Consider the following 20,711-nt stretch of genomic DNA (forward strand, 5'->3'; position numbering starts at 1 on the left):
TGAAGCACGCATGCCACTCAAAACACCTTAAACGACTCATCGCAGCATCGCCGTAAACCTGCTGAATGATGTCATACGTCAATGATGTCGCAGGTTTGCCTGGTTTCATGCAGAATCTCAAGGCGAATTTTTACACCACCTCATGATGAAATCGCAGACGTGGTAACGGACGTGGTCAGATCAACACCAGTTGCACAGCTTCTGATGTACTCAGGACGATGTCTTTTGGCACACTTACTTATGAAGGTTGGTGCTCCCTATGACTGTGCAAGCAGCCTTGTGCTGCCAGACCAAAACTTCCTGGCATCAGTGTTTAGCAACATTATTTTAAGCATTACCAAAGTGATCAGGTTTTGCATTCAGTAGTCATGCAACTGACCCTGTCACGTGTTTTTGGACATACTGTATGTACAGTAGAAGCTACACATTACCCAAATCATCTTCTGACCATCTACAGGATCTTTGACCATGATAATAAAAGATTTAAATTGGTTATAAATGTTTGGGTAAGTGGGTGGAAATGCAGTAGATGATCGATTGAGTGAGTGAGAAACACAATGATATGATTGAAAGCATTTGTAAATGTATCTGGATTCGTGCTGCAGCAAATTTGGACATAAGCAAACACTTTTTCTCCTCACTCTCATTTACTCTCAGGGCGAGCCGGGATTTCCAGGTCGATTTGGAGAACAAGGAGAAACAGGACCTCCAGGAGATGAAGGCCAGGCTGGACCCATGGGCCTCAAGGTCTGTCACACAAACCGCTCAATTCATCTTTACCACTGGATTTCAAAATGCTGAGCAATTTCCAAGAGGTACTTTTAATGCCATGATTAAATGTTTTTATGCCACAGGGAAACACTGGCGTACCAGGGATACCAGGAATGAAAGGCTCACGGGTATTTTTCCTGTGTGTGTGTGTGTGTGTGTGTGTGTGTGTGTGTGTGTGTGTGTGTGTATGTTAAATAGAACTATCATGTTGGTATTATACAGTGTACGCCTTATGGTTTCTGTTTCTTATGTTTTTGTGTTAGGGAATTCCTGGGAGGCCAGGATTCTGGGGAATCCCAGGCTTACCTGTAAGTTTTGCATTTTTTGTGTGTGTGTGTGTGTGTGTGTTTGGGTGATCAAAGGTGGCTGTTTGAAACTTTTAAATCTAGACTGAAAGCTCACTTCTTTACAATGGATTTTACATTTGGCTGAGAAATTTAATCCTATAATTATATAAAAAAAATATTTTATTTATTTAAGATTAATTAATTACTCATTTGAATTAAATTATTTATGCATGATTTTATTTTATTACTGTTTTTTATTAAATGTTACATAGTTAAATTAAACTTTATTTGCTTTCATTTTATGCTGTTTAATTTTGGTCATTTTACTCCTATCATTGTACAGCACTTTGTACTGTACTCAACTTCGGTTGTTTTTAAATGTGCTATAAATAAATTTGACTTGACTTGATAATCATGCATGGCTCTTGGAACTTAGAGATCCAAACTTGCCCTAGTGTGACAGTCCTCTTGTGCACAAAAAGCAAGATTTCAACCCAGCTGAGGACATTTGGGATAAACTGCACTATAAAGCACCCTCTCCTGTCATTACATAATTATAATGAACAGACTAAATCTAGAATGAGATGCTCAACAGGTGTGATTGGCCACAGTGGAACACCATTTTTTACAAAGAGGAATAAGAGTTTTTGTACTATGTTATGCTTTTAGGGTATCCCAGGAAATGAAGGCCCTCAGGGGCCACCTGGTAGCCCAGGATGCAACGGCACAAAGGTAACAAATGCAATAATAATATTATAATAATTAATTTCGAACAGCATGCATGGAAAACCTGGAAAAATACTTTGTGTGTTTTGTTACTAGGGTGACCCTGGTCCGCCTGGACTTCCAGGACCTTGTGGAGCTAGTGGCTTACACGTAAGACCTTTAAAAACTGTCAGGTCATTATTATGTTCAGACAGCGCAGAGGTGATTCTAAAGTCAACTGGGGCCACTAGGCAAAAACTTGCAGTTAGTCTCTCTGACCAGCAATCATATATTTAGTATATATATGATATACATTTTAAATATACATTTCACATATACAGTATATATATACTGTATACAGAGTCAGCCAAAAATGTATATACACAGAAAAAGAAAAGTATGATGAGGTATATTTAGAGGTGGGTAGATGTAAATGTAATGACGTGAATGTAACTCGTTACTACCCACCTCTTTGTATATTATATTAATATAATATCTTTCTACACCAATCTAGAATTGCCTGGGTAAATGTTTCATTTTGTGAATTAGGGTGTATTTTTTTCTTCCAGGGACAAGATGGTCCTCCTGGCCCTAAGGTGAGTTATGATTTCATATTAATGCTAATTCACATGAATAATAAGTTATTCTTCTTATTATTGGGAGACATAAAAAATACTTTTAACACAATCATGTTAATGATTGCAGTTCACGCTTGGCAGCACTGGTGTGTACTGTGTGTGTGATAGAAAATATCTAATTTGTACAAATAATTCTTCATGGCCATAATAATCATTTTGGGAAAAAAATATTGTTATTTTACATTTTTTTAAATATGTGATTTTGTAAATTGAATAATTTCATCTTTAATTCCTGGACTGCCACAAGTATGCTGTTTGATTGTACTAATTTACACACACGAGACACCCTAGAGTTCCACATCTAAAGTAAAAGCTTTTTTTTATTATTATTATTTTAGGGGGACACCTACTCCTTCCCTTTTCCTAAGGATGTGATGGGAGAAAAAGGTTTCCCAGGTAAAGAAGGCCCAAAGGTAAGAGCTGTTAATTATAGTTATTTATTGTGTGTAGATTTGTACCAGAGCACTGTTGAGTCCTTGATTGTGTTAATTATTAAGAACATATGTCTTATAGTAACAGCTTGTTTATCGGGGTGTGAATGAATGATGTTTAAGATAATCTAGAGCTAATTATTAAGAGCCATGTTGATATCAGTACAATAGCGAGACCTGAAGTGTGATGTTGCTTTTATACAACAGTTCCACAAACACAATTTATTATAAACAGATTATGATTAGTTAGTTTGTTTATTTAACAAGTTATTTTGCTCTGCCAACACACATCCTTCTGCGGCTGGTGGAACTAAATAACTGTGACTGGCAGAGCTGGCGACTGACAGTTAATGTAATCAAAATGGGTGAAAGTAGGTTTTAATTCTTACCATCACTACAGTATGTAGCCAAAAGGTGAGAAGAATAAACCATGGATTTCCAAGGTTGAATCCTAAGTAGTGTTTAATGGAAAGCTAGTGCACACACAGTAGGGTGTACAATCCCTTGTTCCACATGCCAAGTAGTGCCCTTGATCAGGGGTTAGAGAAGGATTTGGGGTTCAGCCTTGTGTTAAACGTTGGTTATCTTAGTAGCTTGTATTAGTCACTAAAGAAACAACACGGACAGCTCAGAGGCAATTCAGATTGACTTAGGAGCGATTACTAAGGAGTAATCACAAAGTGTTTCTTAAGATGACTTAACGTTATAAGATGTGTTTTCTTGCTGAAAGTGCTTTAGAGTGTAATTAATTCTTATTAGAACACCTGTCAGAGTGATGCAAAGAAGTCCTTTATGCTGTTATGCTCTATATCATCCTTCGTGGAATGCCTCTTGGTTGGATCTAGCTGCAATACAATGATAAATAATAACAGATCATATTGGTGAAGGGGATGTTTATTTAGAAAGCAGTTCATTTTAAGAGTGATGCTTGTATTACAGGGCAAGTCTGGATTACAAGGCAACTGTGGACTAGTTGGACCAATGGGATGTGAGGGATCCACTGTAAGAACCCAAACCTACCAGGACTTTTGTTATTCATATTATTCATATAAACAAGAGAGAATTTTAATCCATTTGTCTTTTTAATTGAAAAGTTTTTACCGCTTACAGGGTGTAAGTGGATCCCGAGGTATTCCAGGAGAAAAGGTTAGTCATAACGTGTTAATTTTTTATTTATTTTTTATCACAAAAATCATGATAAGTTTATAATTTAAAATTTACATTTATATCTATTTTACACAGGATTGTGCTATTAATATACTGTACAGTAGCTAATACATTTATTGTTATTAGTATATATACATTACTGTGCAAAGGTTCTAGGCACCATATTATATGCTGTGCCAATTTTATCGTATATGTTTATCATGTCTATAATTATGTACAAAATCATTCAGTGTTTCCATATATAACTTAAAAATTTATAAATAAATAAAATAACATTACAGGAGAATATATGCATAGCTGTAAAAATAAACAAATTTATATAAACAGTCAATATTTGGAGTGAAAACTTTTTGCTTAAATTCAGGAGTGTTAGACAGATTTATGCAGTTTTTCATAAGAAAACAGCTGTTACAGTAGGTTTTACTGAGCCTGCTGGAGAATATGAGTTCTTCTGGTAATTTTGTCATACTCGCTCCTTTTTATTTCAAGATTACACTTTAAGATTATATGCTTATAATGTAAAAATAATTCGAAAAGAAACTGCTAAGAAGTACACTGTTGATCTTATTATCATATAAACTATAATGCAGTGAGCATGTTTGAGCCTGTTATATTCCGGCAGGGTCTAGAGGGACCTCGAGCAGATCCTGGCCCAAGAGGTAAAAAGGTAACTGACCTTGCTGATTTTTTCCCCCACCAAATAAATGATGTATTAACCAGCTGTAACACACTGTATAATAGTGTTGGATTATTGATGGTGTAGGATTAATTCTGCAGGCCTAGGCCACACTAGGCCACATCAGTAAATTTATTTTTCCACTCACGCTTTAATTGGCACAGAAAATCGTCCTTCTGTTGAACATGGATGATGTTTTTTTCAGTGGGGTGAACATGTGAAATTCAGAGTAATTCAGAGCTCCTTCACTGTCTTGTATTACTAACATTAGGAAAAGCTGTGTGCCTGGATTGTTTTGCTAACAGCCCCTAGGTAAAAAAGTTATTTTAAAAATTTTTAGATAGGATCATATAACACCATTTTCATAATACGTAATGCTTCTGATCTCCTGATAATAAATGCTTTGCTTTTATAAATAGGCATACACATTTATATTTTACATATTATATATTTCTTATAAAAAGAATTTACTGAATAAGAAGGACACATTTACTAAATACAATTTCATGCTCTTTAATGTCTGAAGTCCATCTCTTTTTTAAAATTCAAATCTTTCAATGATCTTAATTGTCATTCAGATGAAATCTAAACAAATTATAGATTTCACATGAAAGGACCAACCTGAAAAAGTGTATTATTCTGAAATGCAAAGTTGTCAGGATATTGCGTTGTGGATTTGACATGGTTACGGACACTACAAAATCTTTTTTACCTAAATTTTACCAAAATGTTTTACTAAAAAACAATTTAGGCAGCAATTTTTAAAGAGCATATGCTTTTAGAAGCTTACAATGATTTTACTATCAATACTCATAAAGAAATATGAATGATTTATATTTTAAATGATTGTTGTTTGAAGTGACACAGTACTACTGTATGTACAGTAACACTAAAAATGGCTATTTTTGGGGCTCATATAAAACCATCTCTCCAAAACGGTTAATGTTGCTACTTAAAAAAATTTATGGGATCAAGATTGGTCACTTCTATTTTGAATTAACTTCAGAAGTCACTTATTTGGCACACATTTTCTGTAATATATAAAAAATATATAAAATCAACACGAATACCTTGGTTAAACTGTCAACTTATTCATTATTGTACGGTAACGTCTCTTAATACATGCCGTTAGATGCTATAACTTTAAATCTTTGTTAAATCTCACACTTTCTGTATTTGGTGCATTTTAACAGTAAAATTTTACCAAGTTAACTAATAATTCCTGTACTTGAGTGACAGTAAAGATTCTCAGAATAAAGACTTGATTTTGTGCAGTAATGTTGGCGGAGTTACCTGTGGATTTGTACATCAAATGAAATGAACTCATAGTTATTTATGGTTTATTTTGCAGGGCGTGAGAGGTGTTCCTGGCGTACCTGGGCAGAGGGGTATCAAACAATTTGCAACACTACACAGAGAGCTCAAAGTAAGCAATCAGGAGAACTGATGTTCACTACACTTTATTCTAGTCTGTCAGAAACAGGGTTTTATTCTGTGACTCACTGCCTACAGGGAGAACCAGGGGATCCGGGAGACCCAGGCAGCCCTGGAGTTGTGGTGAGTCCAAAACTTTCTTCTAGAACCACTTTCTCACAATTTAAGTTCTGGGAAATGCCCAGCAATGCTGAGTCTAGACCTGAGCACCTGAAGCAACACCAGTCTCCTCCAGTAGGCAAGATGCATGATGGGTGCATCGCTTCATGCGTTCCTTGAATAGGGTCAATCTAGACTTATGACCTTTTCCTCAATCAACCTGAAAGCTAAAGTCTCACTAACTAAGTGTTGTTGTTTTTTTTATTGGACACACAGAAGTTCAGTCAGAATCCTGTTCAGCTCTCATCACATTCTGTGTATGAAAATGCACTTAATTTCAGGATTTAAACATAGCTCTGGGCCAGGTTTCCCGAAAGCTTCTTATCGCTAAGTAGTTTTTAAGTCGTACCCTAACCTCTCTCTTAACGTTATGGCTCAATTCCCTAAACGTCCGTATACTAAGCATATCTTACAGTAGGTAAGTCACACGTTCGTACTTACCGCATTAACTCACTCTTAGCATAGTTTTAGCTCAAGACGCTAGTCGCCATCACTGAGCAGCAGTCTTTATAAATCAGCGGTGTATACAAGCACATTATGGCACGTTATCAATGTTGTATTAATGATGGAATATACCGTAGGCCTGTTTAGGAATTTTATTTTATTTGATATCAGAACTAATAGAGTGACTTTTAATGAGCCTTTTTCATAATGTGACTAATGCATTAAAATTGGCGATCACTTTTAATATTAAACAGGTGGCAAACAATTTGGCAGCTATACAGCGTGTTGTTGTGCTAAACTGAAGACGGCGCCGTCCGCGGAGCCGTGTGGGTCATGTACATTTGTCCTTAAGGCAAAACTTCAGCCCTTTTTATATTTTGCCTGGGGTGAAGAGTGTTGTCAGCTGTCTGTCAATCAACTATGATTGTACACCCGGTTTGTTTCACCGCCACTACAGGCTACATGAAAATATTAGCGACAGTTTGGTGATTTAATTTATATATTTGTCTATTATGACATGCTATTGATAAGTTAACTCATGTCGAAATAAACGTTATTTGAAAAATTTAGTGCCGTGTTTAATTTGCATAGAAAGTGCCGTCTTTCTTAACGCTGTCATGCGAAAGGAGAGAAAATTCAATTCCTAAAAAAACGATGTCAGCTAATTCAGGACCTTCACTGTAGACAGCGCCTTGTAACGTCGGACGTAAGAGGCAGCGACTTAAGAAGACTCCTACTGGACAGTTCGGGAAACACACTTAGAAAAGTAATTAACTTACGTAAGATATATCTTAAGAGTCTTCTTAATGGGCTAAGAGTGTGTGTTATCGGGAAACCGGGCCCTGATTTCTATTGTTGAATTTTACAATGGTGTAAAATTATTGTTATTATTTTTTATTTGACGATGTTTAAGTGATCTCCTATCACAGTCAATGATTTTTTTCTAACTACATTTCTTCTATGAAGTTAAACTATCCTTCCAGGTTTAATAATGCATCGGACGGTTCTTAACACATGTTTTTAATTGATTAATAAATTCCTTCAAATACGCAAATTCTCTACTTGAGATTCTCTGTCCAAGGGATTCCCTTGGGCAAATATTACTTAAGTTCAAGTAGGGGTTCTTTTGAGTAAAAATACAAAATTACTCACCTCCAAATTTACTTAAATGTCAAAAGTCCGAGTCTTGTAATAGTTTATCTAGAAGGAAAGGCAAGTCACGTACAGTAATTACACTTTCCACTTCAAATGTTGTTGGTCTTTCAGGGTAAATACTACCCACCAATCTAGTTATGTATCATGCAAAAATGTAGCGAGAGAGATATATTTGCTGTGTAAAAGTAAGAGGTGTTCTCTAATAAAAAAGTACTGTATCCTTAATAATAGAAAAAGAAAATACTAAGTAAAGTACAGATATGTGAAATATGTACTTATGTACAGTATCAATTATTTACTTATGTACAGTATAATAAGTAATTGATTAATTAATTGATTGATTGATTGATTGATTGATTGGGCCAGGCCCTTTTAAAATGACATCTTAGTTTTTGGCCTGGCAGTGTAACATAAACACGCATCAGTATAACTTTTCTGAAATGCAGATATATTTAAAATTACTAAACATGCCATCGATATGCTGTCAAATTCAAAATTCAAATCAAATTAAAATTTTATTTGTCACATACACAGTCAGTACGATATGCAGTGAAATGCTTGTAATAATAAACAATAAATAATAAAAACAAATGATACAACAATGAATGTGTAAATACAATATGCCAGTATATTGTGAAATTATGCAATAATTACATAATATTGAATTCATCAATGTACAATACTTACAAAAATGATTTAAAAACAATGTTTAAATAGTACATTTTTAATGCTACTATGTATAACTATATAAAGTTCAGAGCTGTGTATAGTAGAAAGTGTCAATTTGATTATTACATAATTTCAAAAGAGACTTTTACATTTACATTTACATTTACATTTGGGCATTTGGCAGACGCTCTTATCCAGAGCGACTTACAAAAAGTGCTTTAATGTTTACATAATTGGATACATACTTACACTGGGTTAACTAGGTTAATAACTAAGTGCCATTAGTCCAACACAACTAAGAAGAGGTTTTTTTTTTTTTTTTTTTTTTTTTTGGTGGGGGGGGTTAGTCCAAGTACTGGAGAAACAGATGAGTCTTGAGTCGTCGTTTAAAGATAGTCAAAGTCTCTGATGTACGGACTTTTAAAAACAAATAAATGTAATAAACCTGTTATATTATTACTACATACTGTATATTATTACTACTGTATATCAGACATTTGCAGGTCTGATGAATTTTTTTTCCAGTAGAATTCAGTAAAGATATTTAAATCTTTATTTTTTTTGTCAAAAGCAATTTATATCATTGTATTTAGGGCAGTGCGTTTGATTTCTAGTTTCTAATACTAACTAATCAGATATCATGTTTTCCTGATTACTGGGGGATTTGCTGACTTGTAAAAACATCTAATTATTTTGGTTTATAAAATATTTGTATATTTTATATTAATATTCTAGGGCAACCCAGGACCTCACGGCCTTAAAGGAGAGAAAGGAGGAACAGGAGATCCAGGAGATCTGGTAAATGCTGAGTATGATGATTGTTATTCATAGTATTTCTCAGTCATTTTCCATTTTCTGCATGATTCGGTTTATTAATTCATTTTCATAATTTATTTTTAGCCATAAATTACCATACATTTTTTTTTCTTACTGTCTGTCAGATATTCATTTTCCTAAATTAGATTTTATCTCTTTTTATTCATCATCATCATCATCATCATCATCATCAACATTGTTATTCTACTTCTTCCTTCTTTTTTAATTTAATACTCAGCAGATTAAATATAGGCCAATGCATTAATTACAAGAAGTATTTCTCTTTCCTGTTATTTTTATCGTTTCTGCATATGTTTCAATATTTTTTAGTTTTAATACAAAAAGTGTTTGCTTCTTAGGGGGAAGTTGGACAAAAAGGGTTTCAGGGAGAGTATGGCTATAATGTAAGTATAAAACTATTTTAACAAAGGACTGTTTTTGTGTTTTTTTTATCTGTATAGTTTTATTTCTGTTTTATGCCTTTCTGTTTTTACATTTTAACCATTACCAAGTTTTAATTTACTTTCTCACTTTCCTAAAAGAAAAACTTTATTATGAAATATTTACCTATCTTAAATACGAAATTATACTGTATAAATATACTACTGATATGACTACTAAAATTTAAATAGAAATACCAGTAGTCTGTATTGCCTGTTACCTTCTTAAATTTCAAGTGTGCTTTATTTATTTATTATTTCATTGTTCATTGTCCCCAGGGCTTTCCCGGGATCAGGGGATGGAGAGGACCTCCGGGGAACCCTGGTTTGAAGGTCAGCAAACAATTGTGTTTTTTAAAACAATAGACTTCTTACCTTTATTTAAAAAACCACAATAACACAATACATTGTCAAGAAAAAGTACTGCAGTGATTAAGCACTTGTACTGTGTCATACTATAACATGTTACTGTTGCTCATTGCCATTCTACATTAATACTGCACTGTTCTGCTGTTGTAGTGCATAGGATATACATAGCAATTCGCCTTCATCTTAAAACAGTAATAGTGCATCATACGTCAGAGACACTGTATAATAATACTAATGTGAGACTGCACTGTACTTCACAGGTATTATCTTAATACTTTGATACTGCACACATAGTGATGCTCTTATTGTTTGCCAACATAATGCAATGTATTTGTGTGTGTGTGTGTGTGTGTGTGTGTGTGTGTGTGTGTGTGTGTGTAGGGGAAGAAAGGAGACAGAGGTTGCGCTGGTGCTTCGGGAGCTGTGAGTTAGTTTCCAAACATCAGCATCTACAGACTACCTTAAGGCTTAATGCTGAACGGATTTCCACCTTGATTAATGTCTTTTAAATTCATACATTTGCATTTATTCAGTCGTTAAGTATTCGGCTTAAATATTTTTTTTGTATTTCCTATCCATCAGGCATTACCTGTCATCCATTAGTAACATCAGTAATAATTAATACTCACTGCGGCTGGCGGAAATATGATTAGTGTATTAGTGCTAAATGTATGAAAGTGCCTTCCTTGAGTATTCACTCCTCCAATGTCCTTTTTTCATGTTTTAAAGAGGTACCTGTAACTAAAAGCTGGAAAACAGCTGGAAAACAAGAATAAGACATAACATTTCATTCCAGCGGAAATTTGCTATATAATTTGCACAATTATTTACAATCGCATCAGTATTATGGCCCTATTATGTCCTCTTGTTGCACTACCAGTCGCCATTGCCTGTCACGATATTCATGCATCTATTTTATTTGTGTACCGTCCTGTATTTTGTAAATCTCCAAAATAAAATATGAACATTACATACATGTAAACAACACCTAGTGACTAGGCAAGACAAAATTCCACTAAACTGGCATCCTGTCAAGCAGTTTATCTCTATGTTTATAGTGTATTGCAAGAAATACAATTGAGAAAGGCCAAAGAGGACATAAAGGCGTCCCTGGACTTCCTGGCTTTAAAGGTCCTCAAGGTAAGGTGAAGACAATTCACAAATAAATGTTTAGGTAATATAGAGGAGTTGGACAATGAAACTGAAACACTGGCCAGTTTAGTGTTGGAGGTTTCATGGGGCTACATTTGACCAGCCTGAATCACACCAATACACACAGCAAGACTGGTGACAGAGTGGTTTGATAAACATGAAAGTGAAGTTGAACATCTCCCATGGCCTGTACAGTCACTATAGTACACCTGGCCACTATTCTGCAAGAAGAATGGCTCAAAATCCCTCTGGCCATCCTGCAGGATTTGTATCTGTATTTGTCTCAAGACAAATTGATGCTGTGTTGGCCGCAACAAGAGGCCCCACACTATACTAATGAATTATTGTGGTCTAAAACCAGGCGTTTTAGTTTCATTATCCAGTATCCAGAAAGTATTTTGGGAATCTATTATGTAGTGTAGTTTTATTTTAGTTTTTTATTATGAGCTGACTGTAAAGATATACTGTATGTATTAATTATATAGGTATGAGTGGTTTTCCTGGAAATTCAGGTGATCCAGGTAAAGGCTTTCTCAATTTATTTATATCAAAAAGAAACTCATTCATCATTTAACAGGTGTGTCATTTAGAGCAAAATAGAATCCATGCATTTCATTCTCTCAAACCAGGGCCAGGTGTACCTGGAAAATGTGGGGATCCTGGTCCCCCAGGCTTCAGTGGAGTTAAGGGCGAAAAGGGAGAACCAGCACCTCCATTGATCGGGCCAATAGGACCGGTTGGAATTCAGGGAAAACCCGGATCTCGCGGTGACCCGGGTCCTAAAGGACTACCAGGTAAGGATTTAAACTGATGATCTACACAAATCTTTGTTGTACAGTTTTTTTTTCTTTCAAAATCCACATCCATTCCAATTCTCAATTTATGTTTAAAGGCAAGCTTCATAACACAAACAAGTATGAACACAGCCTTTTGACACATTTTACTTGACTTCTTGGAGAGCACATTTAGCTTACCAATACACTCACTCACCATCTATACCACTTTATCTTGTATTCAGGATAAATAACGGGTCATAAGGCTGAGTTCATACTTTTCTCTTGAATATGTTATGCAGCTTGCTCTTAAACATATCCTAGGAGACTTAGGGCACAGGGTACCAACCCATCGTACAGTACATACTCACTCATTCACACACTGCAGCCAATTTGGGAACACCAATTAGCCTAATCTGCAGATCTTTGGACTGTGGGAGGAAACCGGAGTACCTGGAGGAAACCCACCAAGCTCGGGGAAACATGCAAACTCCATGCACACAGAGACAGGAATTGAACCTGGCTGGGAATCGAACCCAGACCCTGAAGGTGCAAGGTGTTAGTGCTAACCACCACGCCACTGTGCCACTCTGCCACCTAGTTTGCCTGGACAATCAGTAATATTATTATGTATGGCGAACTCACTGTTTAACTAATTAATACAAAGAAAATCAATTTTGTAAGGTTGAGTAACTTATGTCTGCTTTTATGCAAAATTGCACTTTTTTTGTAATTTCATTAAATTCTGTCAAACAGATTTAAGCCCCAGTGTTTATAATCATGTATAAATGTATCTAAACTTCAGTGCATGATTTACAGAAATTCATGAACGTCAGGGCCCAACAGGTGTGATCGGAAACAAAGGCATAGAAGGGCCAAGTGGTGACAGGGGAGAAACTGGAGAACTAGGTAAGAGTCTCCAGATTGTACCTTAGCAGTTTGTTTATTATCAAATTGCATGAATTGTGTTGAAATACATAGTTTGTCAGCATTGTGTAAATGTGAAAACATTGCCATGTTATTGGCAATGCTAGACATTATTTTAGCTTTTTATTTTAGACTTAGTAAGACTGCAGAAGAACCCCATCCAATGTGTTTTATTAACAGGTGAGAAAGGAGAACTTTGCAGCGTGTGCCAGTATGTGGGCCCGAGCTCCGGACCTTCGGGGCCACCTGGAACACGTGGTGCACATGGACCTCCAGGTAGAGAGAGAATTAATAAGTTAGTAATTAAGAAACCCTTATCTAATGTACACAGAAGCTAATAGGGTCAGATAAACAGAATGTAGACCACAGTGGTTTTGTTTTCTTCTAACTGGATTTGCACAATAATGGAGATGATGATGTTGTGAAGCACAGGTTTAATCACTTTTATGTTTTGTTTTTTTTTGTTCTTGTGTGTTGTACTTCTACTCATGTGCAGGTGCAATTGGACAACCTGGCAGAAAAGGATCAATGGGGGTTAAGGGGCATTCCGGTGTACCTGGCAACCCGGTAATTCATAAGCGATTTAGACTTTTTTGTTTTTAAAGTATAACAATTGTTTATTACTCAAGCAAATTGTACAGTATATTAACATAACTACTCTAAAACACAGGGATTGATTGGTGATCCAGGCATGCCTGGGAATCAGGGACAAAAAGGAGACCCTGGCTTTATAGGACCTGGGGATGATGGGGACCAAGGTGACCCAGGATTAGAGGGGAGCGCAGGGAGAAATGGACAGAATGGGGTGCCAGGAAGACCAGGATTTAAAGGCCCAAAGGGAGAGAAGGGCAATCCGGTCAGTGTGGATGCATCTCATAGTATCAGAGCAGACCTTTAATGTTGGAATAGAGCATGTGGTAGATCTTTGGAATACAATACTTCGAAATTTATGTGAGACTATAATGGTTGAATGTATTGATTTGTTTGTTCGTTCTTAATTTTTCCTCAGGGTCCATTCGGGGATAAAGGTGACCGGGGTGATTATGGATCTGCAGGATTACCAGGATGCCCTGGTGAAAAAGGACCTCAGGGCTGCCCTGGGGTCGGACCACCAGGGGTAGCTGGTGAGAAGGGATGCTGTGGTGTACGTGGCCTGCCAGGTGATCCTGGAGATCCAGGTATGAGGGGGATTTGTGGAAAACATGAATGGGATCAGGGGAGGATACAATACTGTGCAAAAGTCATTAACCCCCTTCATTTTTTCATCATAGTTATTGCCATCGTCTATACCGCTTTATCCTGTATACACGGTCCCAGGGACCTGGACGCTAGATGGGGTGCCAATACATCTCAGGGCACACACTCACTCATACATAACAGGCAATTTTGGAATGCCACTTAGCCTAATTTGCATCTTTTGACTGTGGGAGGTAACCAGAGTACCTGGAGAAACCACCAAGCATAGGTTGGACTAATTCCATGCACACAGAGGCAGGAATTGGACCCGAACCCTGGAGGTGCAAGGCGACAGTGCTAACCACTAAGCCACTATATTGCCTTATTGTTTCGTATTAAAATTTAACTGAATTAAGTGATGTAGATAAAACGAAAGAAATGTGAACAAATGTTTTACTGTAAAGTGTTTATAATCCAAAAAACTGTTTATGTAACAACCTCAGCAGCAACCTCATTTCCCCTCTCATCTCAAAATTAGATTCAAAAATGGAAAACTATTTGTCAAGACTATGTTAAAATACAAGAAAGTCTGGCTTTTTGGAAGCAACATATGAACAAATTGAGGGGGTTCAAGACTTTTGTAAACACAATATTAATTAACAAGCGTATATACTGTACTGTATGATGCTTGTGTAGAACTGTGTGATCCACTTCCTGCTTTCGTTCATTTATTATGACTAGTAGAACCAATACCATATACAATACAAATAAATAAAACTGGAAGAGGCAGGGGTGTAATTTGATGAGATGGTCTGGGAAAGCAGGTAACCCTTAAACAGTGTACTGTACTTTTATTTATTTTGTACTATTTGGTTATTAAGGAAGTGTAAAGGCATTTTGGATGTGTGTGTCAGGTGAAAAAGGTGACCTTGGTACGGTGATTGTAATTCAAGGAGACCCAGGGGAATGTGGAGCAAAGGGTCCTAAAGGTCTACCTGGGGAGCCAGGTATGTTAAAGTTGTGATTGTGATGGATGAAATGAATATGATCAGGTTCTGTATATTTTAGAGACCATGCATTTTCCCCAGCACTTCACACATTTTCTTTTACACTTGATCTCTCTCTCTCTCTCTCTCTTCCTCTCTCTCTCTGTGTGGTCAATTTAGGATGTGTGGGACAAAAAGGGTTATGTGGGCTTCAGGGACCTTGTGGTGAGAAAGGTGAAAAGGGACCGTCACTACCAGGATTACCAGGACTGCCTGGTTTTAAAGGTTAGTGTGCTTGTGTGTGTACCTGTGACTAGTTAGGAAATGTGTTTCCAAACTAATCACCATATCTCTTTTTACAACCTGTTTCAGGTGAAAAAGGCTTTCAAGGCATTCAAGGTCCATCTGGCATTGGGCTTGCTGGTTGCCCAGGACCCATCGGACAATCTGGATTGCCAGGGATAAAGGTCAGAATGATGACTTATGCAGTATATAATCTTTACACATAGAGTACCCCAACATTTAACATGTCAGTAAACTCTTCATCTAATTTTTTATAAGGGCGACGAATCTCCTGGCCATCCAGGGCCCATTGGCAGACGAGGACCTCCAGGAGATGATGGGGAAGTTGGGCCTACTGGTGATTCAGGTTATCCAGGAAGCCCTGGAGTTCCTGGACAACCAGGAAGAGATGGATTTCCAGGGCCTAAGGGTAATGGATATCTTTAATGTGGCTCTTACTCCTGGAACTGTGAATATACTGTACCTTTGATGTACATATGTTACATTTTAGTGTGTTTTTATTTATTTGCCCTTCTTTTGGTGACATCAGGTGATCCAGGGTTGGATGGACAACCAGGGGTTACTGGTCCCACTGGAGTCTGTACTGCTGGGTGTCCAGGTGTCAAAGGAGTTCAAGGTCAGAAAGGAATGCCTGGAGTGGCGGGTGAGATATTTTGTAAGCTTTTATCCCTAAATATAATACTGATGATATTATGATATGTGTGAAGAATGTGAGTAATGCATAAGGAGAAATGTATTCAGTATGTGAGTTTCATGTCACGAGTTTAGCTGTCTAAATGAGGAGTTATAGGAACTATATCATGTGAGATGTATTTAACAGTATCATTATAACACTGTAATGTAATACCTTTAATGTTCAGGATGCCGGGGTCAGAAAGGGATGCAGGGTGAGCCTGGATGTAAGGGGCAAAGTTTACCTGGTTTACCTGGGCCATTTGGGGAACCTGGTTCTAATGGAGAAGCAGGTCCACCTGGTCTAGCGGGACTAAAGGGATTCAAGGGGAAGAATGGCATGCCTGGAGGCCCAGGTACTCAGTAAACTCATGTACAGTACACTGCACAAACACTCACAATCATGCACATTCTCCTTGGCTGGAAAATAGTACTGAGCTCACATTACAGATTTGAGGATGATAATATGGGTATCGTTCAGATTTGGATGTATGGTTCTGTACATTCAGGTCCGCGTGGGAATGACGGGCCTTATGGGAACCCTGGATATCCTGGACCTCCTGGAAATCCTGGATGCCCTGGACCACATGGACCTAAAGGTACAGTATATACCCTGTATAGACCCTTGCACACACATTATAACGATCATATTTATGTTTATAATCATAGACTGTTAGATTTACACATCAAGAATGAATTATTATTATGTTTGTAACATTTCTGCTTAGGTATGGCAGGCATTGATGGACAACCAGGTCACAGAGGTCCACAAGGCGCAAAGGGGGACAAAGGGAATCCAGGTCCTAAAGGAGAACCACAGAATTTCTGCAATCCTGGAGACCCTGGAGACCCCGGAGACATGGGTGATTATAATAATCCTCATTAAATACTAAATCCTGCAGGGCATGGCGTAGTGTAGGTACAGGGTAGGGGAGTAAAAACTAGCTACCATTTCTTGATTGCCCTGAAATTGATTTCTTTAAAAAAAAAATTTTTATCATTAATTCAGCATTACAGTATGTAGCAACATTGTTCTTATCTGATAAATCAAACATTCTTAATAGTCCCAGGAGAGCTGAATGGCAATCCTACTTGAGCTCACATTGGAGGCACATAAGATTAGCTCAGGATTAGCATGTAATTAGCATAGATAGCTCCCCTTAACAACAAATTACATCGTGGTCTTTAACATTAAAGATGGCACCAAAAAAAGGCAGTTAGACGAGGAAGAACTACAGCAGTAGTAAAATCGAATTACTTTGAAATCAACTTAAAAAAAATTTGAATGTGATTTTCCAGTGTGTGAGCTCTGGCATTAATAATAATAATAATAATAATAATAATAATCTAAATTTTATTATATGACACATTTTTTATGTTCTTACAAGAGGCACAGTGTTTAGTAAAGTTGTCTTTACTCTGTACAGTGTTTAACCTGATTTAGCTGAAGAATGCATACATGCACACACAAATGCAAATGCCAACAAAGATGCAATGTTCGAAAATCCTAAAAAATCTCAGTTGAGCCAATATTATATTGGGAGAATCTCATAGTGTGAAAAGCGATAATATTTAAGGATATTGTACAGTCTGGTTAATTACAGTCCTGGTGTTTTTTATTGAGGGCAAATGCTGAAAAAGATCTTTAACCTTCTTTTTGGTCACTTTCAGGTCTTCTTGGTCTGACGGGGCTTAAAGGGGACAAAGGCATCAAAGGAACAGCTGGCAGCTGTGGGGAAAATGGATTACTAGGCAATGCTGGACCACCAGGTAGAAAACAAAGCTAAAACACAGTTCATTTATAGACTTAAACCCTTTGACTGACCTTCTGACTCCCAGGCTGTTGCTTGCTTGCTTCTTACAGTATATCACTGTGTGAAGGACCCTTTTTGTTTTTCGGAGAATTTTTTTCAAGTCATGAATCTTAGCAAACAGGTTGGAATCTGCTGCTATTAGGACGCCTGAGCAAGATTTTGCTACGTAGATTTCATGTATTCATGTGAAACCTAGTCCACATTTACTGTAGATCTCATTTTGCTTAACAACTTATATTCGTACTTCTGATGCATGTCATGGTCTTCCCATTTATTTTGGACCCAACTTGCACCCAATAGAATCTGATATACTCCTCCTAAGTAATTTATACGATCGCCACCAAACCAGGCCAGTATGATGTCAAGAAATTGAAGATGCAAAATTGCAAAGGGACTTTTGATATCTCATATGGTTCAACTGTGAGAAAATGTTGGTAATAACTCCATCATCCTAAATAGTGACATCACCTTGAGTGACATTACAGTGTAATGCTTTTTCGCCAGCAGCCGGGCCTTTTTGGAGGCCAGCAATGGCACAGGTACTTGGGCCTGATGATCGCTGCTTTGCAATTATATTTTTTTATCTTGTTTTCATTGCCTTAGCATTACTACTTTTTAATCACATTAGTGATTTCATTAGCTTTTTCTTCTCTCTTTGTACAGCTTATTATGATATAAAGTTTTAAGGCATTATAGTTTCGTAGTGATGTAATGATACATCCTGTCGCAAAAAAACATGGACCATAACACTACTGCTGACACAAACATCATTTCAGTTTATACTTTATCCTGGACAAGCTGCTGTCATACCCAACTATGATAAGAAAATGCATGTTTATGCTTAACAACCAGATTAAATGGACTCATCCCTTGCACCCTTATACGTTTGCTTTTTTTCTCAGGCCTTCCTGGAGAACGAGGCTATGAAGGCTTGCCAGGTGAACCTGGTTACCCTGGCTGTGTGGGAGAAGTGGGATTTTTTGGTCTGCCAGGTAACACCCACACAAACACACACACACACACATACACACACAAACAAGCATATACACTTCTATTCAGTGGTACCTGACGTCTTGTGCTTACATTCTTAAATAGAAGCAAGACATATCCACTTCAACCACAATATTAGTTTCTTTTTGTTTGTTTGTTTCCAGGCCCGAAGGGTGAAAAGGGGACACCTGGTCACAACGGACCACCGGGAGACCCTGGTATTCCAGGAGAAAATGGCCAAAAAGGCATTAAAGGTGAACCAAGTTGCCCTGGACCAGGAAAGCAAGGATTGCCTGGAGAGAAGGTGCATTTATTTTTGATAGTTATTATATTTTACTCTATAATTATTTCACTCTTCTACAGAACAGACAAAATGATTTCTTTAAATGAAAATTGCAAGCAGTATTGCAGTTACTTTAAATATAAATCTGTCCAAATCTTACTTATCGTATCTTTCATTTAAAGCAAAAATATTTAGATTTTTCATACAGCCAACAAACCCAGATCACAGAATATGGAATAATGACAGTAAAGTATAAAACGCCAAACAGAACGTAACTCCCAGATGATAAGACGATGTACAAGAGGCATCAATGTGTAGAAAAATATTTCTCAGCTATTATTTACATTTAAACAAAAAGTGGCATGTCCAAAATTACTCATTCCCTTTGCAAACTGATTCAATACTGATCTATCACGATCTATGGGAAAATACAAAGAACTGAAGCTCTCTGCTGTTGGTTTCTGGACAGTTATTGCTAAGGAGCTCACTAAGGACCTGTGGCTGCACATTGTGGCTGCTCAAAAGTCTTGAAGTTCTAGTGGCTAGAGTGCACAGTATTTTTTTTAAAAATGCAAGATGCACTGTGAAAAATCCCAGACGACGTGGTCGGAGGCCACAAGTGACACCTGTGCTGGCCAGGAGGATAATGAGAGAGGTAAAAAAGCATCCAAGTATCAACATGTAACGCTCAGGTTTTATTTTAGAGCTAATTACACTAATACGGGGTCTAGAATCTAAATACGGGCTATTATTATTCACTTCCGGTGTTGCGCAATCTTTGCGGAGCAAGATAAGACACACGACAACAACTTCACCACCAAACCAAAGTGTATTAAATGAAAAAGACAAATAAACAAATAAGGTGCACCAACTAAACAATATATACAAAATATATACAACTATAAACAGTGTGTGGAGTGTATGCGTGTGTGTGAGTGCGGATGTATGAAAGTCCAAGTCATTGTTATTGTAAGTGTGAAATGGTGTACGGGAGAGATGGCTCGGCCACACCGGTAAAAGATGTATTATCCGGGAGCACGAGAAAACGGAACGAGAAGGGTACTAAATGTGTCCAATGAAGACTACTCCATTCATGGAATATAATCCACCGTGACAACAACCAAGCTCTCTTTCTCTAATCCAAAATGCAGCGCGCTGTCTCATCTCTCCGTGTCGGCACGCTTGCCGGTTTCCGGCTTTATACCGGCGCACGTGACTCGACGCCGCTTCCGGGTCCTCTCGCGCTGCGATCACGCATGCTCGCGAGAGCTTACCCTGTGACCAACACTGTCTATGGGGACAAATAAAACCAGATCGGGCAAATGTCATTGCGCAGGTGAGCCGCATTAGCTCCGTAACCCTTTCCCTGCTACTTAAAATGCCCCTTTATGTGGCCGCGCTACATAGACCCCCCCCCGCCAAGCCTCCGGCGTCTGAGGAGAACGTCCGTAAAAGCGCTTCAGGTTAACCACGT

At 37.5% G+C, this 20,711-nt stretch overlaps 1 protein-coding gene across 1 annotated transcript in view; it reads left to right on the forward strand.

The window, feature by feature from the left end:
- The window catches only part of col4a3 (collagen, type IV, alpha 3), a 44,927-nt gene that overhangs the window by 10,857 nt on the left and 13,359 nt on the right, over positions 1–20,711 (forward strand). The window contains exons 3-37 of the mRNA XM_053507152.1: positions 658–747; positions 855–899; positions 1,035–1,079; positions 1,728–1,790; positions 1,881–1,934; positions 2,333–2,359; positions 2,740–2,814; positions 3,772–3,834; positions 3,943–3,978; positions 4,622–4,666; positions 6,027–6,101; positions 6,188–6,232; positions 9,272–9,334; positions 9,712–9,756; positions 10,072–10,125; positions 10,543–10,584; positions 11,220–11,301; positions 11,799–11,834; positions 11,943–12,107; positions 12,906–12,995; positions 13,194–13,289; positions 13,510–13,580; positions 13,684–13,869; positions 14,023–14,191; positions 15,104–15,196; positions 15,356–15,460; positions 15,548–15,642; positions 15,737–15,887; positions 16,008–16,121; positions 16,339–16,506; positions 16,660–16,749; positions 16,879–17,013; positions 17,822–17,920; positions 18,867–18,956; positions 19,119–19,258. Coding sequence (XP_053363127.1) covers positions 658–747; positions 855–899; positions 1,035–1,079; positions 1,728–1,790; positions 1,881–1,934; positions 2,333–2,359; positions 2,740–2,814; positions 3,772–3,834; positions 3,943–3,978; positions 4,622–4,666; positions 6,027–6,101; positions 6,188–6,232; positions 9,272–9,334; positions 9,712–9,756; positions 10,072–10,125; positions 10,543–10,584; positions 11,220–11,301; positions 11,799–11,834; positions 11,943–12,107; positions 12,906–12,995; positions 13,194–13,289; positions 13,510–13,580; positions 13,684–13,869; positions 14,023–14,191; positions 15,104–15,196; positions 15,356–15,460; positions 15,548–15,642; positions 15,737–15,887; positions 16,008–16,121; positions 16,339–16,506; positions 16,660–16,749; positions 16,879–17,013; positions 17,822–17,920; positions 18,867–18,956; positions 19,119–19,258 — 3,042 coding nt within the window. The remainder of the gene's footprint in view (positions 1–657; positions 748–854; positions 900–1,034; positions 1,080–1,727; positions 1,791–1,880; positions 1,935–2,332; positions 2,360–2,739; positions 2,815–3,771; positions 3,835–3,942; positions 3,979–4,621; positions 4,667–6,026; positions 6,102–6,187; positions 6,233–9,271; positions 9,335–9,711; positions 9,757–10,071; positions 10,126–10,542; positions 10,585–11,219; positions 11,302–11,798; positions 11,835–11,942; positions 12,108–12,905; positions 12,996–13,193; positions 13,290–13,509; positions 13,581–13,683; positions 13,870–14,022; positions 14,192–15,103; positions 15,197–15,355; positions 15,461–15,547; positions 15,643–15,736; positions 15,888–16,007; positions 16,122–16,338; positions 16,507–16,659; positions 16,750–16,878; positions 17,014–17,821; positions 17,921–18,866; positions 18,957–19,118; positions 19,259–20,711) is intronic.

The sequence above is a fragment of the Clarias gariepinus genome, chromosome 11 (assembly GCF_024256425.1).
Source record: "Clarias gariepinus isolate MV-2021 ecotype Netherlands chromosome 11, CGAR_prim_01v2, whole genome shotgun sequence".
In the NCBI taxonomy this organism is placed as follows: Eukaryota; Metazoa; Chordata; class Actinopteri; order Siluriformes; family Clariidae; genus Clarias; species Clarias gariepinus.